Here is a 20,446-nt window from a genome sequence, read left to right on the forward strand (position 1 = left end):
TGCCTGAATCCAGGCTTCTGTCCTTTTAGTGCATCCGCAGGAGCATGTAGCTGTTGAAGCTAAATCTAAAATTAACTCTGGCCTAGGCACAGCTTCTTGCTTGCATTTCTTGTGAGGCAGGAAATAGCTGAGGGTAGTTAAATCAGTGGGTTAAAAAACATTCCTTCACAATTCCTACAAATGGTATGCATCCTGAAGGAAATCACTTCAAACTCGAGTCAAATATTTGAAGCTGGAGTTTGCTTTGGGATGTATTCATGCTGTGTGTGTGGAAAATCAATGGGCTGATGAGAGAATTACTAATATTATGCAGATGTGCCAAAGGATCAGCGTCTCCAGGCTATCAAGGCTGCCATTATGCTTTTACCTGATGAGAACAGGGAGGTCCTCCAGATTCTTCTCTATTTCCTGAGTGATGTCACAGCTGCAGTGAAGGAAAACCAGATGACACCAACAAACCTGGCCGTCTGCTTAGCACCTTCCCTCTTCCACTTGAACACTCTCAAAAGAGAGAATTCTTCCCCAAGGTAGGTTTTTGTGAGCAGGGCTCACTGCTGCTGGTCCCGTAGCACAGCTGGCAGTGATGCAACAGGCACAGTCTGGGATTGATCCTGCCAGCTGTGATCACCTCAGAGAGCACCGGCTGTAGAACGGTTATGGGATCTTACCTTTTGTTGAAGATTTGTTAAAATATAAACAATTTCATAAGAAAGAAAAAAAATGTGGGTGGAGGAAGGGTTTTCCCAAAAAAAGGCGTAGAAAGAGTAGCAAGAGAAGTTGGCAGCCCCTTGCCAATATTTGGTACCAGGCAGCACTGCCCTAAATCACGAGCAGATGTGGGAATCCTACTGTTTTCTTCCCAAACATGTCTTTGCTCTGCAACAAATAACTGGATTTGTGTATGTGTGTGCTCTTTTCCCTGAAGGGTGATGCAAAGGAAACCAAGCCTGGGCAAACCCGATCAAAAGGACCTAAATGAAAATCTGGCTGCAACCCAAGGGCTAGCTCATATGATTGCTGAATGCAAGAAACTCTTTCAGGTAAAACACCTCTGGTGGCTGGAATATTGATTAAGATGTCTTAGATCTGCTGTATACTGAAAAGCTAGGAATATCTCTTTATTTTAATGAAGTTTAACACATGATAAAAAGCTTTTTAAAAACCTTTGCATCCTGATCTCTGTGCATACATGAATTAGAAGTGGTGCCAGAATGGAAGAGAGTTGATTTGTTGGCACTGGTGCTCTCAAGTCAGGAGGCAGTTGTGGGGTTTGGCACATTTTTGTTGCATCCAAGCTGCATTTGGAATACATTTTCAAATTTTTATTGTGCAGCCATGAGGGTCTGTGAACTCAGCTCTCATTACAAAGCAAGAAGCTATTGCCAGGAATTTCAGTGCTCATTTTATTCTTAAATTCCCAAGAGTTAGCAAGACAGGCCACAAAAGCATCCTGGAACGTAACACTGTTAAATCATAGGTTGAAGGATCTGTAGAAACTAAAGCATGCTCCCTCTAGGGCCTGTGATGGAGAAGCAGACAAGTCAAGTCCTGGTTTTCCTCACTGTCATCAAATCTTTTCAGAGCCCTCAACTGAAGACATGCCTGTCTCTTTTCTTACAGCTGACAATGTTCCCTTTTTCCTTCAGTTTGCAGGATAAACTCTGCTGTGGGAATGAATCTAGTTGTGTAGTAAAGGGGGATACTCCACAGAATAAAATAAGACACCCCATAAAAGAGAGACTAATTTGAGTTAAATCAAAGTCAAAAACTTAAATTTGGCATTTCTTCATATTGAGCACTTAACCTGACACATACACATTCCATCACTTTCAAAAGTGACATACACATGTCCCTGTGGCTGTTGAGCTGCTAGACTAATGCAGTGATCTGGGGAGAGAGCTGCAAGAGGATGATTTCACCCTTGTCACCTCTCAGATACCGGAAGAAATGAGCAGGGGTCGGAACTCGTACACGGAGCAGGACCTGCGTCCCCTCAGCCTGGAGGAGCTCCGGGGCAGCAGCAGCAACACTGAGCCCTCTGACTACCACTGCTACCTCCAGGACTGCGTGGATGACTTGCTCAAGGAGATGAAGGAGAAGTTTAAAGGCTGGGTCAGCTGCTCCACATCAGAGCAAGCAGAGCTGGCGTACAAGAAGGTATGCACCCTCCCTGCCACTCACACCGCAGCTCTGGGTTTTAGCTCTCTTGTGACATAGGATATTACAGAAGGTTCAGTACACATCTTTACTTTGCAGACAGATACTAGAAAAAACCCTTGATCTTGTGATGTAGTTGCACACCATATAGAAACACCATGTCTTTCAGCAGTAGTTTGCCAACATACAGTGATTTGTGTTCTTCTGTTCATCCAGCCAAGGAATGTTCACTGTATTGAATTTACACACCTTCACTCACACGTGCAAAGCCTTAACAAGCTGAGTCACTTTGCAGGCAGTAAGAAAGAAATTTCTCATCCCTGGTCTTGTACAGCTCAGAACTACCAGATGGAGAAGTATTTCAATAAGATTCTTAAAAAAATAAACTTGAAAAAGAAAGTGTAAGGAAGAGTAAAATTAAGGACTCTGCTACTTTTCCCCAGGTATGTGAAGGTCCCCCACTCCGATTATGGAAAACTACCATTGAAATCTCAGCTACACCAGAGGATGTTTTAAATCGTTTACTTAAAGAGCAGCATCTTTGGGATGAAGATCTTATAGAATCCAAAGTAATTGAGCCTTTGGATAGCCAGACAGATATATACCAGTATGTCCAGAACAGCATGGCACCTCACCCAGCCAGGGACTTCGTAGTCTTAAGGTAAGACATTCATATGTTTATATCCTACACATATGGCAACCTTGCTTATTTCTTTATAATATCAGCTGTACTGGTAAACATCTATTTGTGCCTAATTTGAATTCTTCTTAGATGCTTGACTTCCTGTTTGTCAAATAAAAGATATTTGGTTTTCTTCTTTTTTCTTAGGACATGGAGGACAAACTTCCCCAAAGGAGCCTGTGTGCTTCTAGCAACCTCAGTGGACCATGACCGGGCTCCTGTGGCAGGTGTTAGAGTCAATGTGCTCCTGTCGAGGTATCTGATTGAGCCCTGCGGGTCAGGAAAATCAAAACTTACCTACATGTGCAGAATTGATTTAAGGTAGGAAATTCCATTTTGTCCTTTGGAGGTGGTAACTTCTCTTGTATAGTTTCAGTGTGGTCAGTGGAAAACTTAGTTCAACAGACTTTAGCTTGGCCAGTCGTACATCCTTCCCAAAGGCAAGCACACAGGTCTCTGAGATGTCACAGAAAGTTGGCTTCAGTGCACATCTGGTGGCAGTAGTTTGTTGCATTAGAAGCCTCCAGTATGTGATCCACTACCACTACTGGTATACAACCCCAACCTTTCCTCTAACAGTCATCTTGGATGCAAGGACATGTTAATTTTAATACTAAGCTAGTAAAGAGAACCAGGTTGTCACAAAACTTTCCATAACTTTTCCTTACTGCGGCAAACTTGTTTTTGAGCAAATCTACTAGGGTTGAGCTGTGCAGTAAGCAGTACTAAGGAGATTTCCTAGTCAGGCATTTAACCAGCTAGATACAGATTTGATTGTGACTAAGAAAATACATACAAAGTCACTGGTACCTAACTCATCATTCCGTTTTCCTCCATGAAACAGGGGCCACATGCCAGACTGGTACACCAAGTCTTTCGGACACTTGTGTGCATCAGAAGTTGTTAAGATACGAGACTCTTTCAGTCAGCAGAGTCCTGAGAGCAAGGAAGTAAAATCCAGGTGACTACTGAAGAGGAACAGCCATGCACTCCCCACCTCAGCAACATAGACATTACCCAAAACTGAGACTTGCACGCTGCAGACCAGTCCTGTGTTCCACCTGCAAGTCATGTCATGAAGGGATGACAGCGTGAGAACTTGACTGTGAGCATTACTATAGGACTGTGGCCATACCATACACTTTAAAGCTGCTTCCTGTCTGTGTAAGGTCTATAGTAGGCCTCGACTGGAAAACATAGGAGAACTGTGCAAAAAATAAAAATATAAAAAATAAAAAAAATTACTATTAGATGGTTTGAATTGCTTCTGAGAAGCAAATTTCTTTAAATGCAAAATATATTATAAAATATGGTGAAGGCTCATCATTCCCATGTGAAATACTTAGCTTTATGTACATACTCATGTCATTTTATTTGTAGTGCATTGAGGGACTGGTGTATCCACTGGAATAGTTGGTACTCTTCAATGTGTTCTCACTGAGATAAGCAGAGAAAGGTTTGCACAGAGATTAAAGTGTGAATGAGTGTGTTAATGGTTGAAAGGATAGAAGAAGTTGAATTGAAATGTGTCTGGTACACTGATAGGCAGCCAGAATGGATTTTAGTATGCTGGATACAGTTCAACCTAGAATGGGACTCCCCTGTGGACCAGGAGTAGCCATCCTTCGAATGTGTTAGTTCTGCCTTTTGCTCAGCTCTAAACTTGTTGAAAACCCTAAGCAGATGTTACAAGAGGCTTGCTTCAGCTACTGTCCACTCCTTATCCAGATGATCTTTTAGGAGTGATGAGCAATTCTATAGCAAATTTTAAGTAAATACACTTTTAAGCAATGTAGCAGCTTTGAAATTAAATGTCTGCAATGGTGAGGAAAACCAATAACATCAGTTGTTAAAAACCAAAAATGTCCATTACTTTTACTCCTAACTGCGTTATCTATAGGTGTTTTAATGAGCTTTTATATATTTTATTGTATTCTAATGGCTCAAGAGGAAAAAAGTCAACACTGGAGTTGTGGTGCCAGGAGGTGGCAGGACTCCTGCAGTAGCAGCTGGGGTGACTTGGCTAGGGAGAATCACACAAACTCTTTCTCTTACTCACCCCCACTTTGCCTGTTTTTCTAAAAGCTGCATGTTAACATGAACAGAACCTGCATGTGAGCAGTTTGGAAGGTTATATTTGGAGGCAGAAAGGAGGGTGCAGTTTTGTCTTTGGTTTTGTTGTGTTTTAAACCCTTTTGGGATATTCTCCTCTTCTTGGGAATCAACTTACATGAACTGTAGGAAGTCCTGAGGTCCTCTGGAAAGATGTCTTTCTGTAGGTTTTACTGTAAAGGTAAAGATTTGCTTTCAAGGTGCAGTATTAAGTGATAAATGTATTTTGTGGCTAGGGTATGAATGAGTTGCAAGATGGAATCTTGACTGAGACTTTTTTACCATTGTCAGTATTATTTTAAGCTTTTTTGATGAAGATTTTTTTTATAAATGGCAAATAATGTAGTACTTCCTGTAACAATGTTCCTCATGAGTAGGAAAATCTTGTATATTCTTCTACATCAAACACTTTTGAATTTGTAAAATTGTATGTTGTACATACCATTCTATTGTAAACATGTATACTTGCCCACAGTGTACTGTCAAACATAGATTAAGCATGATAAAGATTATTTAAAATATACCTGTATTTATACCTCAGATATTCTTTTTGGGTTTTTGTACCTCAATTATGTTTTCTATTGTAAATGTGCTTTACATGAGTATGATCTAAGCAAGAGAAAGGAAAATGTTTAACTTGGTATAGATGTTTGTACAGAATATACTCAATAAGTGCACTATTAAATGTTTAAACTTGGATATTCATAATGAGTTTTATTTTATTTTGCATTCTTCCTTCCACTCTCATACCAAGAGGGGGAGGTGTTTTTCTTACTGGTGGTTCTTTACCTACTCTGCCAAGAGCAGAGCCACCCCTGCCCTCTCCCAGGCTGATATTTATAATATTAATATAATATTGTTAAAGGCAGGTACCAAAGTTGGTTTTTTTTCTGCAAAGTTTTTGGAAGACAGGACATCACCATGACAAATAGCTGGACAGAAACATTCCCTACTCAATTGCTTCATACTTTTATAACAGTGAGAAGAAGCCCCTGGTTTGCTGCGGTCCTGTAGAAAGGTATGCTTGAATTTAGCAGGGTGGAAAGCAGCAGTATGCAATGCTGGAAAATAATGCATTGCTTTCCTATTCTCTAAAGAGACAACCAGGACATGATGAGTTGTGGAGTCATAGGTTTGCTTCAAAAAATGCAAGTGTAAAAGTAATTGGAGAAAGTTAAAGCACACACAGCAATAAAATGAAGCCAAAGAGGAGGCCAGGAAGATATACAAACAACTGACTGAGGTGAAAAACCAAGCCAAAGACAGCTGTTAATTCAAGCAACTTTTCAAAGTTTTTAAAGTCTTAGCCAACAGAAATATAATTTGGGCATCTGAAGGAGGGTTTTGATTTTTGAGGCTTGTCTGATACAGCAGCTGTGAGAAGACCTGCTGCCTTTCAGTTACCATCATCCTATTCTTTCTCTGCCTGAGCATCCCAAAGTCCTGGTCACTATCACTTCCCACTTCATTCCCCCAGGAGCACTGAGGGATGCTGCTTCTGTCTGCCAAAAGCAAAACTCTTGTTGCTATGGTATTAGTTCTCACATACCAAAGAGTTTTAGAGAACCTTTCTGATAAAGGACTGTCATTACTTTGGCTGTTACAGAACCTTTTCCCAAGTCAATACTTAAACAACTAAATATTAAAAAAAAATACCAAACAGATTTGTTCACAGTTTTGGGCCCTTGGAACAAGCAGAGTTAGAGCTATTTTTTTTTCTGTAATGATGGTTTTCTTTGGATCTTTAAGCACACTCACTCCTGACACTCCTCTGGCAACTTAAGGATTTACACTGTATTTTGTTTAAAATGCATTTAGTTTACTTTCAAATTAGCATCTTCCTAAACATTTCTACGAGTTGATTTTGAATCTTCTAAGTAGTCTCAGCCTCCTGAATGTTTGTGTTCTAGGCACCTTCATTTGCAGATGTCCATGATGTTGCAGAACAGAATTCAATCTTCCATGTCTGTGTTTTTTTTTATCAGCTGTCACTCAGGGCTGCACTGGCTCCTCTTGGGATGTTCTGCTTTAAGCAGTAGTTGCCACAGAGGAAGGGCAGGCTGGACCCCTGTTCCATTCTGTCCAGGTGCTGCTATGAATAACTGTGAACATCACATCCCTGGTGTAACACGGGTCCAGTCTGCCCTGTGCTTTGTAATGCTGAATTTCAGTACTTCTTTCTGACAAATTCAAACAGAAGAAGCCATTTCTCATTGTCATTCCTCAAGTAATGCACTCCACAGTTAGATATTTATGAAGCTGTAAATAATCAGTAGCCTTCACCTTAAAGGCCAGAGATGTCACTAATGCACATAGACAGTCTGCAAAAGGGAGACTGAAATGATGCAAAGCAGTACCTCTGCAGTCTGGTACAAGACCTTGAAAAGAGCAGGACCTGGTATCCACAGTAGGCTGTGCCAGGAGAGAGTAAATATGAAAACAGTATCCATTTCTTGGGCTACATTATAAAAGGTGGATATATTCACTTAAGGTATATGAAAATTAACTGTTATACACAAATCTGCTAAGTGCTGGAAGCAATGCCCTACAATCATAAGGAATGAAAACATGCTGTTGTTTTAACAATGCACTAATAAATACTAATTCCTTCATCTCTGTTATACCATAACTTCTCAATACAACCCTTCACTGCATCTCCGAAAAGTTACTTTCATCTGCCAACCCAGAACGTTTTATACCTCTCGCAAGGAAAGGTATCAAATTCTAAACCAATTATTTCATAGCACCAGAGATTAGGGTGAAGATCTGATGCTAATATGCAATGCTTGCACCCATGTGCCTTTTGCATTGAGTGCTCTCCTAAGCTCTTGAGTCTTGCTAAATTTCTCCTCCCCTCTGCACCATCCTACTGTATTTTCCTGTATATTTTGAGGTGTCCAAATTACTTGCAAGAAATGAACTTGCAAGCTGAATCCAGGGACAGTAAAATGGACTGAAGTATAGGAAAGAATTCAAAGAAGAAAAAATTCCATCAAAAGAGATTAAGGCACTGAAGGGGCACATTTATAAAGAGAGATTCAAGACACAGGCTGGCCACTAGACAAGAGGGATGTAGTAAATGTCTACTAGCACTAGAAGGTCATAAAAACCCAGAAGAAGAGTTCAAACTAGCTGAGTGGGTGTACAAGATGGGATAAAAATTTGTTAATGGAAAATGTGAGGCAGAAGGGAAGGAAAAGGCATTTTCCACACAGCAAGAGGTCTTTGAGACTGTGGGACAATCTCTCCATGAGAAGCAGCAAGAGCATAAGTAATTTAAAACTTTTCATGCTCAAACCCTGGAATCATTGCTTCCTAGCTTCCATAAAGCATCACAAAGACATAACAAAGGTCCTGTCTTCATTATTTGCCATGATAACAGGACTTATAGGCTACCAGTTTTGACCTTAAAGCACTGTCAAATAGCACTGCCTTGCTGAGCAAGAAAATATCTGGTGTCAAAAATAAAATATCTCAATTATTTTGAAGTTAATAATAATAAAGAAAGAACTAATAATAGTCCTTTCTCTAAGAATTATATTTGAGGCTGTGGAGTGCAATTTGCTTAGATTTTATTGAAGTGGACTTTCACTTAAATTAGAAGATGCTGTGCCTTACCACCATGGGCAAAGAGCATGAAGATCAGCATGGGGAGGTTACCACATGGAGACCTTTGATTTCCTAAGTTTTACTCAAAATCCAGAAAGATCTATAACTGATTAGCATGATTTCCTCAACATAGAGAGAATCAAATCCATTCTTACATAGGCTCAGGGGATTTTCCTTACTACAGGAGGAAAAAGACCTACAGCAAGTGTGTTGTGCATGTTTTTCCAGGTACCAGTGTTCTACTAGTCACTTCATTAGCTCAACTAATAAAAGGGTGATGTGGTGGGTCTGAATATCACAGTTGCTCCTAACCCACACAGACATTTCTTAAGTCTTTATAACTAAAAATGGAAAAGCCCCTTAGGAACAGAATTCTCAGTGAATGAAAGAATACTACTATTCAAAAAATCAAAAAGTAGAGTGTTAAAAGGGCTGGTACAGTTATGTATGCTTTCCAGGGAAGGAAATTAAACAGCTTTTTCCATGATATGACGACATAAGTATGTTATAAGCTGGTAGACAGGGTGATAATAGCCAAGATGGCTCTGATTTGAAGGAGCTTACACCTTCATTTATTAGAGATGTAGGAAGATGGTCAGCAAATGAAAAGGGAATTTCAGGGAAGGGTGTCATTAATTAAAATACTTGAATGTCACTTGAGAGAACTGTCATTTTTTAAAATAAGCCATCTTAAGTGGCTTTATATTCATAAAGCCAGATTATGTTCATAAAGCAGCCCAGACTGTGATGTTGTGCAAGGTGTGTGTAATAGAAGAATGGTTCTTCTAAAGTTTTGGCCTAACACCTCCAACACGTTTAGTGACAGCAACCTGACAGGTCTATTCAAAACAAGCAGGTCATCTGGTAAGTATTTGCCTTTTATTTCAAAAACAACTAAAAGAAAATAAATTTCAGTCAAGGCATTGTTATGAGCTGGTTCAGCACGTCATCTTCAGCTAGGTTATAATTCAAGTTCATAGAAACACTGACAGTATAGTTAGTGAAGTATTTAATAGGCTACTTTTTCACCCAAATCTCTGGAGAAAGTTGTACAATAGAGTGTATTTTAAGTAGTCCATTTAAACATATGAAAAGGAATGCAAAGACACTAAAATATTTGTTTTAACTCAATCATATAATCTCTAGCAGTCTGTACTCTTTTCATTTCTCTCTCTCAACAGAATGTCTGAAGAACACACATGGGCTTTTTTTTTTTTGCTTTTTTGCTTCTTGCCTTTGTCACCTTCATAATTTATCAACTAGAGCTTCCAAAGCATAAAACAAGTAATCAACCATACAATAATATAAGCAATAATCCAAACTGAATTTGAATATCACACCTCACTGATACCTCACCTCACCTATAGCCTACAAAGCTAGAACATTAAAATTGGTACTTAAGTAAAAGGAAGAAAATGGTAAAACTTTGCTGCCTACAAACAATTTCATTCAGCAGATAACAATGAAAACTGCTTTAAGATACATAGAAAAGCAGCTTTGAAAGCCTTCTAGACCTTCTTAAAAAGAGAGGGAGATTCATTAAGGTAATGTGTCTGGAGAACAGAAACTACCCTCCCTCTACTTAGGTGCTTTTACTCCATTATCTAAGACTGGGAGAAGTACGTACAAATTACTGAAACTGAAAAACTCTGATGGTGACTCCTGTAATCCTCAGCAACAGTAAGCACCTACCTCCCAATGAGGGGAAAAGCGGATGAGGATGATTCATGTCTTCCACGGTGAGAACTGATGGTAATTCTCTTCCCCTAAGGGCATCCCTGTGCTACTCATCAATTCAAAGTATGCACAGAACCACAGAATCCATTTGGGCGGAAAAGACCTCTAAGATGGTTGAGTCCAACCATTAATTCAGCACTGCCAAGCCCTCCATTAAACAGTGTGCCCCAAGTGCCCCATCTATACATCTTTTACATAACTCTGGGGATGGTGACTCCACCACTTCCCTTGCCAGCCTGTTCCAATGCTTGGCAACCCTTTCCAGAAAAAGATTTTTCCTAATATCCAATCCAACCCTCCCCTGGAGCAACTTGAGGGCATTTCCCCTCATCCTGTCACTTTTTCCCTAGGAGAAAAGACTGACCCTCACCTCACTACAGCCTCCTTTCAGGAAGTTACAGAGAGCAATAAGGTCCCTTCTGAGCCTCCTTTTGTCCAGGTCCACCACCACAGCTCCTTCACCACTCCTCAGAAGTCTTGTGCTCCAGACCCTTCACCAGCTCTGTTGCCCTTCTCTGGACACACTCCAGCACCTCAATGACTTTCTTGCAGTGACAAGCCCAAAACTGAAAACAGGATTTGAGATGCAGCTTCAGCAGTGCCAAGTACAGGGGTGTGTAGCATAGAAACACATAGTCCTCATAATGCAGGGCAAGTATTCAATAAAGTAGAAACATTTAGATGGAGTCACAACTGCTCATGAATTCCAGAACTGTAATGGTACCCACAGCAGCACTAACACCGCACAGTGCTTGGTCTGCCAGCTACCTTACTTGGCTTTGGAGACCTCTGAAAAGACATTAAATTGCATTTGAGGCCTTTTAAGAATGACCTTGAGCAAGTAGAAAAGCCAAGATTTTCTAGCTATCACCTGAACCTCAGTCCAAAAGAAATTATATTCACACTCGCTGTCTTCACTCTTTCAACCTGAGATAAGAATAAATGATTGTGTATAAAATTATCAACTTTCTAGGTAAAGCACTGGCCTTGTCATGTTAGTTGTAAACAAGATCAGGCAGAGTAGCTACTGAACTAGGTTCAATTCAACAGACATATGGACTGGGAAAGGAGGGGAAGCTCTGTTCCAAGCATCCTACTGGCAAGATCATTGAGGGAATGAATGACACCTCAAGAGCAGTGATAGAGTTCAGAGGCCCTGCTGCTGAGGAGCACAGAGGTTTAAGCAGGCCAGTCATGGCTAACACACTAACACACTTTAGGCATATATTTGATAAAAACCTAAGCAATTAGCAGGCCCTGGAAAGCTTTAAGTATCTAAAGTTTTAGGCTTGCAAAGAATAATATCCCCAGTTTACTGCTAGAAAAGAGGGTAGAGACACTTAAAATCTCACCAAGTGGTCTGAGGAAAGAAGGCAAAATAAGTTGTTTTCTGGCATCATCTGCTCTATTATAAAAGTAATTATTTTCATAATTTGGAATTTCATAATTTGAAACTCTACATTTGGAATTCACTATTAGTTTTTTTTGCAGAGCTTTGAGAAAAATATAAGTACCAAAGTTCCTGTTATTTTCAATTTCTGCACTAGGCACTTGGACTCACTCCTGGATGTATTTTTCACAAGAGCCCGCAGGAAGTTTCTTGTGCTGGTGTGCAAACAGCCTTGCAATGGTCACTATCAGAGACAGCATTTGTTTAAATTGATCAGCAGGCAATTTGGGACACAACATGATATTTACTATGCTCTTTTGTTATAATGCACCATGTAAAAAGTCAAGCTTATCATACTTTTTGGTTTTAATTCCTTGAAATCCACCATAAACTTCTTACTGTTTAAACATTCTGTCTTACTGATGTCGAGATTTTCTCTGAGGCTTTATACATTTTTTTTAAAGCTTCTTTCCTTTGCCTCCTCTTCCTATCCTGTTAAATGACTAAAACAGTTTCCAGAGCCAGCCGCTCCATGTAGTGGTTTGCTGGTTTGTGATGACAGAGTTGCTGCCAAATTTTGTAAAGAATGTTCCCTGGGGCACAGAGGGGAGGGAGGTATTCTTCATGGCCTCTGTTTTCCTCCCATATTGTTTAACAAACAAGCAAAGTCGCTCTGACCCCTATTTAGACATATTCCTTTCAGGCAGCCACACAAATGAGCTAGGAAGGAAGTGCCGTCACAGCCCTTAGAAAAGACAGAGAGAAATAAAGGCAAACATTGTGTGTCTAAACAAACAAGCTCACTCTGCTGCCCTTCTCTTCTGCCTAATTCTTACAGAAACTAGTCCCTGAAGTAGTATTTAGGGCATGAGCATTTTCCATATTGTGTAGGACTTGGTTACCCACCCACCACGTTCCACTGCCCTGCCAGTTTTTGTCCCAGCCTCAGAGATGAATGAATTATCCAAAAACCTTTGGTATAAATAGGAACTCAGCCCAGGCTCTTTGAATGACTTAAGCCTGTCCTTCAGTCAGCTTTCCTACATGAACTTCATTCCCTCTGTGTCTTGCCTTTCCTAGTTAGACTTCCCCAGAAGACCAAGAGGAAAAAAAAAAGATAAAAAAGATTATTTTTCTTCAGTAATCATAAATTTAAAGTGCAAGTTTTGCAAGAAACTGAAACAAAAATATCTAAAGCCAAGCTGAGAACAAACTTTCCTTTGAGCTCCTTTTAGTCTATACACAACTCCAGAGGATTTCTAAATCAAATTACTTTTGGTAGACAAGAGATGAAAAAGATGTGCTATCAACTACATTTTGTGATGGGGAGCTAAAGTATAAAGGATTTTGAACTAGAGATGCAAATAGAATATTTGAACCTTAATGTTGCATGCTAATCACAGGAACAAGTTTTGACATATCAGAGATTATAAACCTCATTAAAAGAATGCTTACATAAACTCAAGGGTAAAAGAAAAAAGAAAATACTGTCATTTAAAAGATTACAAGTGTGATTTTTTAAGTATTTCTATATTTTCCTGGTAACATACCTTCATATTAGTAACCTTAAGGTGGTTACAGAATCTGAAGCCAGCACTGGATATCAAAGACAAGTCTTGTCACAGGATCATGACACAGCACAAACACTGCATCACCCTCACACCCCCTGGACTGCTGCAGGTGATCTCTGCTCTGCAGGGCTCTTCTCAGTGCAGCAAAGCTTGGGGCTGCTTTTGCCCAGACATCAGCTTTAGCCTAACTGAAAGACAAGTCAAACAAAATGCTGGGCTGATTGCAAGACTGAAGTCTTATTTGCAGTCTACTCTCCTGCTAAAACAGACTCCTAGATTCTGTTTAAAATTTGCCAGAGAAGTTCATAGGACAGCAAACCCCAACATTTGTGAAGGATTTGCCAAGAGTATTGCTTTGCCCTTGCTCACAGCTCGTTGTCGATAGCGCCACGCGGAGCAGACAGAAAACAGAGCTGTATCTGGTCGACATCACGCACGGACTGCGATATGTGTGTATTTGTGCCTGAGGAACTACTTATCACTGTGATGAATGGCACTGCGTTTAGCTAGCTCCTTAAAGAAATAAGATGCTGTAACTTTTTGTTATCAGTTGTGCCCAGATTTGTACCATTAAACAAAAAATTGGATTAATATTTTTAAATAAATCTGATTAATGTTGCGTACCCATTATCATGCTCCAGAGGAACATAAACAGGGAAAAGAATATATACCTATAGTTTGCAGTTGTTTCAAGCCATGAAACAGAGAATAGCCAAGGAGATGCCCTTTGTAAGGATACATTTCCTAGGGAGCTGCTGAAAAATACTGATTTCTTTCTCTACCTTGATTATACTTTATGTGATTTAAAGATGCACACTTCACAAAAGCACCAATAACCCCCAAATGCTTCCCAATCACAGAGAAAATATTCTGGTTGCTCTCTGTTGAAGACTGCAGAAGTCAAGGCTGAGAAACAACAGCTTCTGAGATCATTCACTGCTGTTGCAGTCTTCCTCTTTTCTCTACGGACACTTTCTGTTCTGCAAATCTCCTGTTAAACCCTGCAGGCTCCCTTTTACAATCAGTTCTACACTGCTTGTGTGTTTTGTCTGCCTGTGACATTCTCTCCATCCTGCCAGATCCAGCACTGCAGTCAGGTCAGGCTCAGATCCTGGTATCTCATTTCCTTCTCCCTTTGCCCACCCTGATCTGATACAAAACCTCTCACAGGCATATGTACAGCTCAGACTAGGTGCTTAGATTGCATCGTGCTTAGCAATGCTCTAAGGTAAGGGACCTGTCACCACCCTCTTGGGGAGCTCAAGTTCTGAATAACCAGCCTTTCCCCTAAACTGCATGCATTTACATAAGAGGAGGGACTGTCTAGAAGCTTCCCTGGCTGGGTAAGAGGAGAACTTGATCAGACCTTGATCTGTTTTAAGATATTTGGTTATATGTGTCCAAAAGCAAGAAATCTTTAGCTTCTCCTGTGTCCTATACCACAACCTACCTGCTCCTGGTGAACCGAGACTCTGGCATTGAACTGGCTGAACATACTCTTCTGCCAGCTTGAAAAAGCAGCCATTACAAATTGTGGCTAAAGCTGGTGTCTTCAGGGAAGTCAGCTGCTTCACTCTGCATTGCTTCTGGTGGCAAGTATTGCACCCAGTCACTTTTCATCAGGAGAGAGACCAAACTGTGAGAGCACAGCCTCTCTCTGGAACTGCTGCCTACCGATAGCATCTGTCCAAGTGTTTGAGATTCATACATGGACACTTCCCAAGGAGGAGCCAGCCACTATTCAACACGGTATTTCTAGGCCTAGTAAAAATTAATTTGGCTTTCATTCATCTCTTTGGCTGTCATATTTCCTGTGATGCATCTGTGATGGGTGGAAAAGCACCTACTTTCTTTCTTGGTAAACATGGATAAGCCTAGGCCTACTGCTCCATGGACAGCACTCTCCATTGTGACAACTCTTTCCAAATTGCCTCATCCTGTGCTTTAGATAGTCATCTGTCCATTTCCTCAAGCTCATGCAGTGACCTTAGAAGAACAGTGACCATACCAATCTCCTCGTCAGGCTTTTTAAACAGGTACAAGTAACATTCTTCTATTGCCTTTAAAATGAGGGAAGAAACATGAGAGAGAACATTCCATGCCAGCAGCTTTCCTCTGGGCAAACACTCTCCAAGAGCAAACACGAAGTACATTTAAATTGTTTCCTTCCAAAAGCTCACTCACTGCAGTATTTTTAACTTTCTTTATTCAGACTGATATCTACACAACCCAATTCCACAATTTGCTTCACTGCCCTGCTCCCTTCTGATGTGGGAAACTTACCTGCAGGTGGGGCAGATGCCTGGCTCCAGCTAAAAGCACATCTACCACTACCAGGTCTCTCCTCCTGCTACCCAGCAGCACAGGCAGTGGGGTGGCTATCATGGGCAGCTTTACTTAGATTTAACTTCTGAAAAGATTTATTATTTAGCACCAGGCACATACAATGACAAAGAAGCATAGCTCTTGTTTCATCTTCTGCTTTCCCTGCAGACAAACTCTGCCACAAGACACCAATTGTCCCCTAGCTGTTTGCTCTGGGACCACTGGGAGGTTCACAGAATAGTGAGGGATGAAGCTTTTTGTTAAGAAGTATCTCAGACTTTCCCTTGGTCATTATTACCCATCACTGCTCTTCAGAGTAGAAGAAATAAGAAATATGCCCTCTGAGAGTCCAATGCAATACCTCTAAATTAGCCCCAGTCCAGATAAACCCACTGAGCTACCTTTACAGTCTCCAAGTCAGTGCAGTTGTTCAAAAAAAAAAAAAAATTTCTGAGAAAAGCTGCTTCTTTCTTGGTCTCCTCTAGTACAGTAAGTTCCTTTCACTACAGAACTGTCAGTATGCAATTCATGCTCAAATGCCACCAACTGGCTGAAATAACTTCTTCTGTGTGTGGCTGAGTGCCATATCCAGAAACCCCGATCATCACTAACTACACAGCCATATTTACATGATAAAAATATGGTGGCATTAACAACTTATGTTGGCATGCAGCCCCAATTGTTGGGGCTTTACTACAGAACTTGGCCTACAGATTTGTTTCAGAGACTTTTTATATCTGATATCTTTTATATCTGGCTCCAGGCCGATCATTATCTGTACAGACACTGTAATTAAAGATCAGTAATTCTGCCCAGTGGCCAATAGTCCCTACAGTGAGAGGCACATGATGGGTTTTCAGCTGCTCAACATTTCAGAGTTTCACTGGAAGTCACCTATTAGAAAGCTGTGCTGTACAAGGACAGAGCACCAGCCTCAAAGGAAAGCAGCCAGCAAGCATTTCCATTCCAGCATCTCAGCAGGAGAAAGCACTGTCCTGAAGACCTCCATAGGAAACCAGATACTTGGGTATCTGCACAGCCACACATGGAAAGCCAGAGCTCCCACGTGTTCAGCTGAGGGTAGGCACTGGGAGCCAACACTTCCCTCACGCCTCCACCTCAAACAAATACACAGCCACTCTCGTTTCTTGGGAACAAGCTGGATACACACAGAAAAACAAAGGAGGGTTCTTACATTTCTGAAGTACGTGTCATAGAAATAGAAAATAAATAAAACATCATAAATAAAAACATTTTTCTGTAGTGATTTCACAGAGGTGAGAATTTCAACAGCAAAATAAAAATTGGCTGCAGCAGATCCCAAGTTTTATTCCCACACTTCACAGCCAAGGTTTCTGCCAGCTGGGAGGAAAACACAGCTGAGCTAGAAATCATGGATGTTTGTGCATAGTAGGAAGAGAACACAGTGTAATAGCAGCACTGATTCCAGCACCAAAGACATCAGTCTTGAGTAGACATGCAATTTTATCAAAATCAGCTAATGTTGTTGAGTTTTGTAGGCTTGTTATAGGCCAAGGCACACATGGCAAGGCAGTTGTGAAATCTCCCATGGGCACTCCTGGCTCATCCTGAGACCACTGGCTCCTTCCCCCAGCCCTGCACTGTCACAAACCAACACTCCTGCATACATACATTCCAAAAACCTTTTGGTTGAAAGATTTGTATGAGCTTGATTTGAAACACATCAGACTAAAGGAAGAAAAGTATGAGACTTAAATTAGAAGTATGCAAGAGCTAAACAACTTAGTTTAATATCTGGGGGGTGGAAGGAAAGGTAGCATAAGCTACAGCCTCCAGCTCATCTGGAAGTGCCTTCACTAAGACACAGGGGACATTCAGGTCCTAAACCTCCTAAATTTACCATGCCAGGAAAAAGTACCTCCTTTTGGCTTGCAGCCAAGCTATTCAGAGGCTCACAGCTTAGTGGAAGGATGGCAGAAGGCAATTCCAGTGATCTCCAAAGCTTAGCCTATATTAGATATAAGACTTTAAAAGTGGTTAGCATAGGTCTGCTATTAATAAGAGTACTTGAATATGTTTCTTGGCAAACACTGATACACACCTTCCAAATCACATGTTTCTAGAAAAAGTCTTTCCATGTCTGATCCAATCCAGAAACTTACCCTTTACTTCAATACCATAAGCAATATGAGAAAATTTAAACATTCTTTTTCAAGTCCCTGAAGTTACACTATGAGGCTGCTGGTGTTGGAGCTTGGAAGCACACTGTGAAGATATGAGCTGATTTTATTTTCAGCCTCCAAACAGGGAAGCTGAGCTGAATGAGGAGGGCTGAAGAGGTTTGCTGAAGGATAGCACAGAGACACTGGACAGCTGGTTCCCAGTTCATCCTGCAAAGCCTTGCTACTGCTTCTTCCAGGTGGTGACCCAGGTACCTCCAGGTGACCCAGGGCTCCCAGGCCATGCTGCTCCTGGCTGCTCTGCCAGCTCCAACACTCACAGGAGGAACATGGACTGGTGTTGGTTTTCTTCTAACCACCTCAGGCACAGTGAGGTGCCTCACTCCATCTTTTGTTATGCAAAGTACAATACAGCTCTGGATATTCTCTGGTAATTTCAGAGAAAAGAAAAGAAAATCAGAAAGCCTGAAGGATTTTTGTAGCTGCCATTGAGTCTACCCATTCTGTGTGTCTTGTAAAATTGCACAAACAGACCCATGAAAAGATTCAGTTCTCTCTCTGTTGTACCATAACCAATACTTAAGCTACAAAGAGCAATGCAATAATAAATACAAAAAAATAGTTGTTAGATTTTGGGGTCTGTGTTAAAATACACCATAATTCCTCTACCAGATTATTTCAGTGACATTCCCATGACATTAATGGCTTAATGGCTGGGTGAATGGGATAACTGCATTGCAGTGAAATGAGGCAGTCCAGCAGACAAGAGCATAACTTGCAAAATATCACACAGATGACAGGATGCTTGTGTCAGTGTAGAAAATGCAAGCTGGACAATAGAATTCCACACTGGGAGTTTCTGAACTCCCAGATCACACAACCCAGCAGCCACAGACTCCAAGCAAAACCAAATGGCTCTCTGGGCAGACTGGAGAGACAGCCCTGCTCCCCTGCTATCCCGACGGACATTGCTTACCAATTCCTTCAGAGAGGGCTTCATCTTACATGAGCACAGTTAGTCTTTAACTCTTTCCCTGGTGGACAAGGGATATAAATTGAATGGGTGTCAGAAAACTGCTGCTCTCTTTTAACAGATACCTCGGACATTTGTATTGGCCCCTCAGGTCACTGTTCCCTTAGGAATCCTGCCAGTCTTTATGTGGCACACACGAGAGATGGGCTCTGATTTTATGAAGCCAGACTGAAGACTGTTATCTTCTTTCTTCTTGTACTTTAAGTAGCAGCATCTGGCTTGCTTTGTCTTCCTGACAAATGTCTTGCTCTGCACCATCCCTTTTCTGACCTTTCCTTTCCTGTATGTTCTTTGGGTGCTGCCTTCCCACAGCAGCTCTGGTCTGGCCAAGCCTGGCAAAAGAAGGGGTTGGTAACCTTCAATTGCCACTAGGACCAGCGACATGGGGCCAAGGCTACCATTAGCAGAGCTATGTCTGGTTTCCCTTTTCAAATCCATATTGGCACACTCCTCTCACTGTGTCTATCTTGTCTTCTCTTTTCCTGCACAGATGTTTCTGCATTCTTCCTCCACTCTCAAGACCTTTCCCAAGGGCCTTATCATGCCTTGCAATGGGAAAGGTGCCATGGCAGTTCAAATGCTTGATGCTTTGGAGCTTTCTTGAAAGTTTTTGGATTCTGCTGTCTTGGGCACCCTCCCCTTAAAAGGTTCAAATCCTGCTGCTGCTGGCTCAGGACCGACATGAAATAAGCAAGCAGAGTCTCCATAGTCAAGGCCAGACTGCTCCTTCTCTTCCTTCCTTCTCCCCTGTTTCCCTGGAGCAGTATCAGGGTTGGAGTTTGTGGGAGTTTTCTTGACTGCTGTTAAATGGAAAGTGTAAAGCAAACAAAAAAAAAATAGAGGTACAATTAAAATTAAAAAGTCATCCATTTGTTCTCATTCTTTCAAAATACCTCTGTTTGGTATTCACAAAAAATGTAACTATTTTTATAGCAGCTTGGCGTCAGCTTTTTGCTCTCAAATTTCTTTTGCAGATCCTATTTAACCAAAAAAATAGATTGACTGACACCTAGTGGAAAATTGAAGATTTTCTTCATCTTATTTGGTTAAGTGAAACACTTCAGACAGTATTCAATTGACTTTATATGTACTACCATTGCTGTAGAAAACAATATTATTACTGGATCACCTGTATTTTATCTCTATTTCATTAGTGTATTCAAATATTCAACAGAAGCACAGACAGGACAATCAACAGGAATTTATTTTAAATATATTCATGTTCTTCTGTTAATGAAGGAACCTGGTATTAAACTAGGCCAAGCACATCCCTTCCTAACATTGAGAATATCAGTAACATATAGCTCTGGAGCATAATAAATAAAGCACTAATAAATAAACATAAATTTATTCTCAAAGCTAATAGTCTTCTGGAGTTGTTGTTTCTACCAAAACAGAATCATTGATTCCCTTATTAATAATTTATGTGTAAATATTTAGAAAATGAAAAGTACATTTTTATTTCTAATGACCTTAGAAAAGTTCACTGAATGTTATCATTAATCTGACTACAAAACTATGAAGACAATTTTGCTTTCTCATTAGGATTTGTAGATGTTTTAGACTCTTGTCTCAGTGGTCACCTAATGTTCAGCATCTGTGAAGGGATTTTGCAACGCCAGACAATTGCCAAACCCATCTGAGCTGACTGCAGAGCTCCTACAGACT

General features: G+C 40.8%; 1 protein-coding gene across 3 annotated transcripts in view; it reads left to right on the forward strand.

Moving 5' to 3' along the window:
- DLC1 (DLC1 Rho GTPase activating protein) overlaps positions 1-5,659 on the forward strand; it is a 219,168-nt gene extending 213,509 nt beyond the window's left edge. For all 3 annotated transcript variants that reach the window (XM_053975618.1, XM_053975619.1, XM_053975620.1), the window contains 6 exons: positions 314-527; positions 926-1,040; positions 1,936-2,157; positions 2,601-2,818; positions 2,987-3,160; positions 3,684-5,659. In XM_053975618.1, the coding sequence (XP_053831593.1) occupies positions 314-527; positions 926-1,040; positions 1,936-2,157; positions 2,601-2,818; positions 2,987-3,160; positions 3,684-3,804 (1,064 nt within the window). In that variant the 3' untranslated portion in view covers positions 3,805-5,659. The remainder of the gene's footprint in view (positions 1-313; positions 528-925; positions 1,041-1,935; positions 2,158-2,600; positions 2,819-2,986; positions 3,161-3,683) is intronic.
- The last annotated feature ends 14,787 nt before the right edge of the window (positions 5,660-20,446 follow it).

Source organism: Vidua macroura, chromosome 4 (assembly GCF_024509145.1).
Source record: "Vidua macroura isolate BioBank_ID:100142 chromosome 4, ASM2450914v1, whole genome shotgun sequence".
Lineage (NCBI taxonomy): Eukaryota > Metazoa > Chordata > Aves > Passeriformes > Viduidae > Vidua > Vidua macroura.